A 2,664-nucleotide genomic window follows, 5' to 3' on the forward strand; every position below is an offset into this window, starting at 1 on the left:
AGCCGCAGCCTGAGGGCAAACCCAGGGAGGGGCCCGGCCCAGGAGCAGGGAAAGGGCCAGGTGACAGCTTAGAGGTGCTTGCACCTCTTCAGAACCTCACTGTGAAAGACCCTTCTTAACAGGCTTTACATGTTCTAACAGGAAAAAGGAAGAGAGCATGCGTCTCTCTCAGACCACCTGTGCTCACGCCATCCAGGAGCAGGACGCGCAAGTATGCAAGTAAGTGTACAAACACACCCACACGTATGCACACACACAATGCACATGCACCAACATACACGCACATAAATACACTAGGGGCCCGGGTGCACCAGTGGGGTCCCTCGGCCAGGCCTGCCCCCCCTCACAATCTGGGACGCCTCAGGGGATGTTGGAGAGCCAGTTTCAGCCCGATCCCACAGGCCAGGCCAAGGGACGCCACTGGTGCACGAATTCATGCATCGGGCCTCTCAAAATAATAATAATAAAAGATACATAAAAGGAATAAAGAGATTCATCAGTCTGTTCCATGTTTCCATGACTGTGTGTTGAGCGTCTGCCCCCTGGTGGTCAGTGCACACCATAGCTACCGGTCGGAAGGTCACTTAGGCTTTTACATATATAAGAGAGATCCCATATGCATCAACATATACATGCATGTACATATACACACACGCCATTTATTTACATATGACTACAAGCCAGGTAACTTAACGGGGAAAAAATATTCCTCTTAAATGTCAAAGCAACAACGTGCCCAGTCCCGGGCCGACCAGAGGGGCATGGTCTCGCCCAAGGACCCCCCTGTGGCCAGGGGAGCCTGCTGGGGACCTACCCGCCGTTGAGGGTGGGCGTCAGGCCGAAGAGTGTGCAGAGCCCCACAGACATGAGCAGCGAGCTGAGCACCGTGACCACAGCGGCCAGAGCCAGCCCCCACTTGGACTTGACCATGTCGATCTTGCCTGGAGGGCAGAGGGCACGTCAGAGGCATGTTCCCGACCCTCCCACAGCCCTGGAGGAGCTGCTAGGAGTGTCCCCTGACTGTGACAGGTTTCACCAAAGGAAAGGACAGCACGTACATCCCACCCCAGGGACACAGGGCCTTTTGCGGAGGAGCCCACAGAGCCCTGGGTCCCCGAGAGGCCGGGGACAAGCCCGCGAGGCAGGACCTACGCGTGGAGAAGTAGATGTAGGCGAACAGGATGATGTAGGTGGTCACGAGCGGGATGAGCTCGGCGACGCCGATCTCCTCCTTGAAGTGCACGTGCACCAGGCTCTCGGCCCGCAGGCTGCAGTTGGGGCTGGGGTGCAGGAGCATCAGGCGGGCCCGCAGGCTGCTCAGGAACCTGGCACGGGGGGGCAGGGGGGCTGTCCCTCACGGTCCAGGGGACAAGGACAACCCCTGCGAGGGGCCCAGCAAAGCTTCCTTCCTCGAGTCAGTACCAGCCCTTGGCCCACCCAGTGCCCAGGCCCACGCCCAGGCCTCGGAGAGGTAGCCCGAGGAGCTCCATGTCCTGGCCTCTGGGGCCGCTGCAGCGCTGCTGGAGGGCGCCAAGCCCCAGGGGGCCCGGGGGTGGCGAGGGGCCCAAAGCTTCCTTCCTCGAGTCAGTACCAGCCCTTGGCCCACCCAGTGCCCAGGCCCACGCCCAGGCCTCGGAGAGGTAGCAGCCCGAGCTCCATGTCCTGGCCTCTGGGGCCGCTGCAGCGCTGCTGGAGGGCGCCAAGCCCCAGGGGGCCCGGGGGTGAGCAGCAGGGGGGCCGGCCCTACGCTTCAGAGAGACTGCTGGGGGCACCAGGACACCGGGCTTGCCAGCCCGGCCTTAGCCCCTTACTCTGGACCCCCCACCGTGAGCAGACGGACCCGCAGCCTGAGGGGTAAACTCCACAGGCAGCCGGGTCCTGCACGTCAGGGGCGCCTGGACACCGCCCGGAACAGGGACCCAGCTTTGTGGCGCCCGCAGCCCGAGGAGCCCGCGGCTCACTTGGCGTGGTAGCGCCGGAAGACCAGGGTGATGGTGTAGGCGGCCATCCTCTTCCTCGCGAACAGGCTCACCCCGCTGTACTTCCCGGGGACCCCAAACAGCAGATCTGCAGGGAGAAACCAGCAGGCGCTGACCAAGGCCTCCCCACCTCCACCTGGCACGAGGGCGGCCCCTGACCTGCCGAGCACCCATCGCAGGGCTGGGTGGCGACGCCCGAGGCACCTTTGAGCGTGGCTGAGGTCTGCAGGGTCTTGGGCTCGTGCTGGTGGATGGTCGCGATGATGTCGGGGTCGGCGTGGAAGTGCTCGCGGTCATTCTGCCAGAAGTTGGCCGGGGACAGCAGCAGGCAGCCGTGCTCGGGGAGCAGGTTCCGGAGCTTCCTGAGGCCTGGCAGCAGGTCGGTCACCTGCAGGCACACCTCCTCCAGGCTCCTGGCCCCAGAGCTGGCAGGGAAAGGAAGCACGTGTGCCGACACGGGCAGGCCCACGCCTGGCGGCCCCGTGCCATCCAGTCCCCAGGTGCCGGTGTCTGAGCCCGAGGTCAGGCAGCCAGGAAAGGCTCCTCCAGGTCGACAGCCACGTGGGGGTCGGACCTTCCAAGCGTGTGGAGCCCAAAGGCTGATCACCTGACAGGCTGGCCGGGCGTGTGCAGCCCCGCCCACCAAGACGCCTGGCCCACCCAGAGGGCAGAGGGGCGAGGGGAA

The 2,664-nt window shown here is 63.7% G+C and overlaps 1 protein-coding gene across 1 annotated transcript in view; it reads right to left on the bottom strand.

Moving 5' to 3' along the window:
- SCAP (SREBF chaperone) overlaps window positions 1-2,664 on the bottom strand; it is a 39,538-nt gene that overhangs the window by 8,212 nt on the left and 28,662 nt on the right. The window contains exons 6-7 of the mRNA XM_014540503.1: window positions 1,153-1,325; window positions 814-941 (exon numbers count right to left, since the gene is read on the bottom strand). Of these exons, the coding sequence (XP_014395989.1) occupies window positions 814-941; window positions 1,153-1,325 (301 nt within the window). The remainder of the gene's footprint in view (window positions 1-813; window positions 942-1,152; window positions 1,326-2,664) is intronic.

The sequence above is a fragment of the Myotis brandtii genome, unplaced genomic scaffold (genome assembly GCF_000412655.1).
Source record: "Myotis brandtii unplaced genomic scaffold, ASM41265v1 scaffold246, whole genome shotgun sequence".
Taxonomy (NCBI): Eukaryota; Metazoa; Chordata; class Mammalia; order Chiroptera; family Vespertilionidae; genus Myotis; species Myotis brandtii.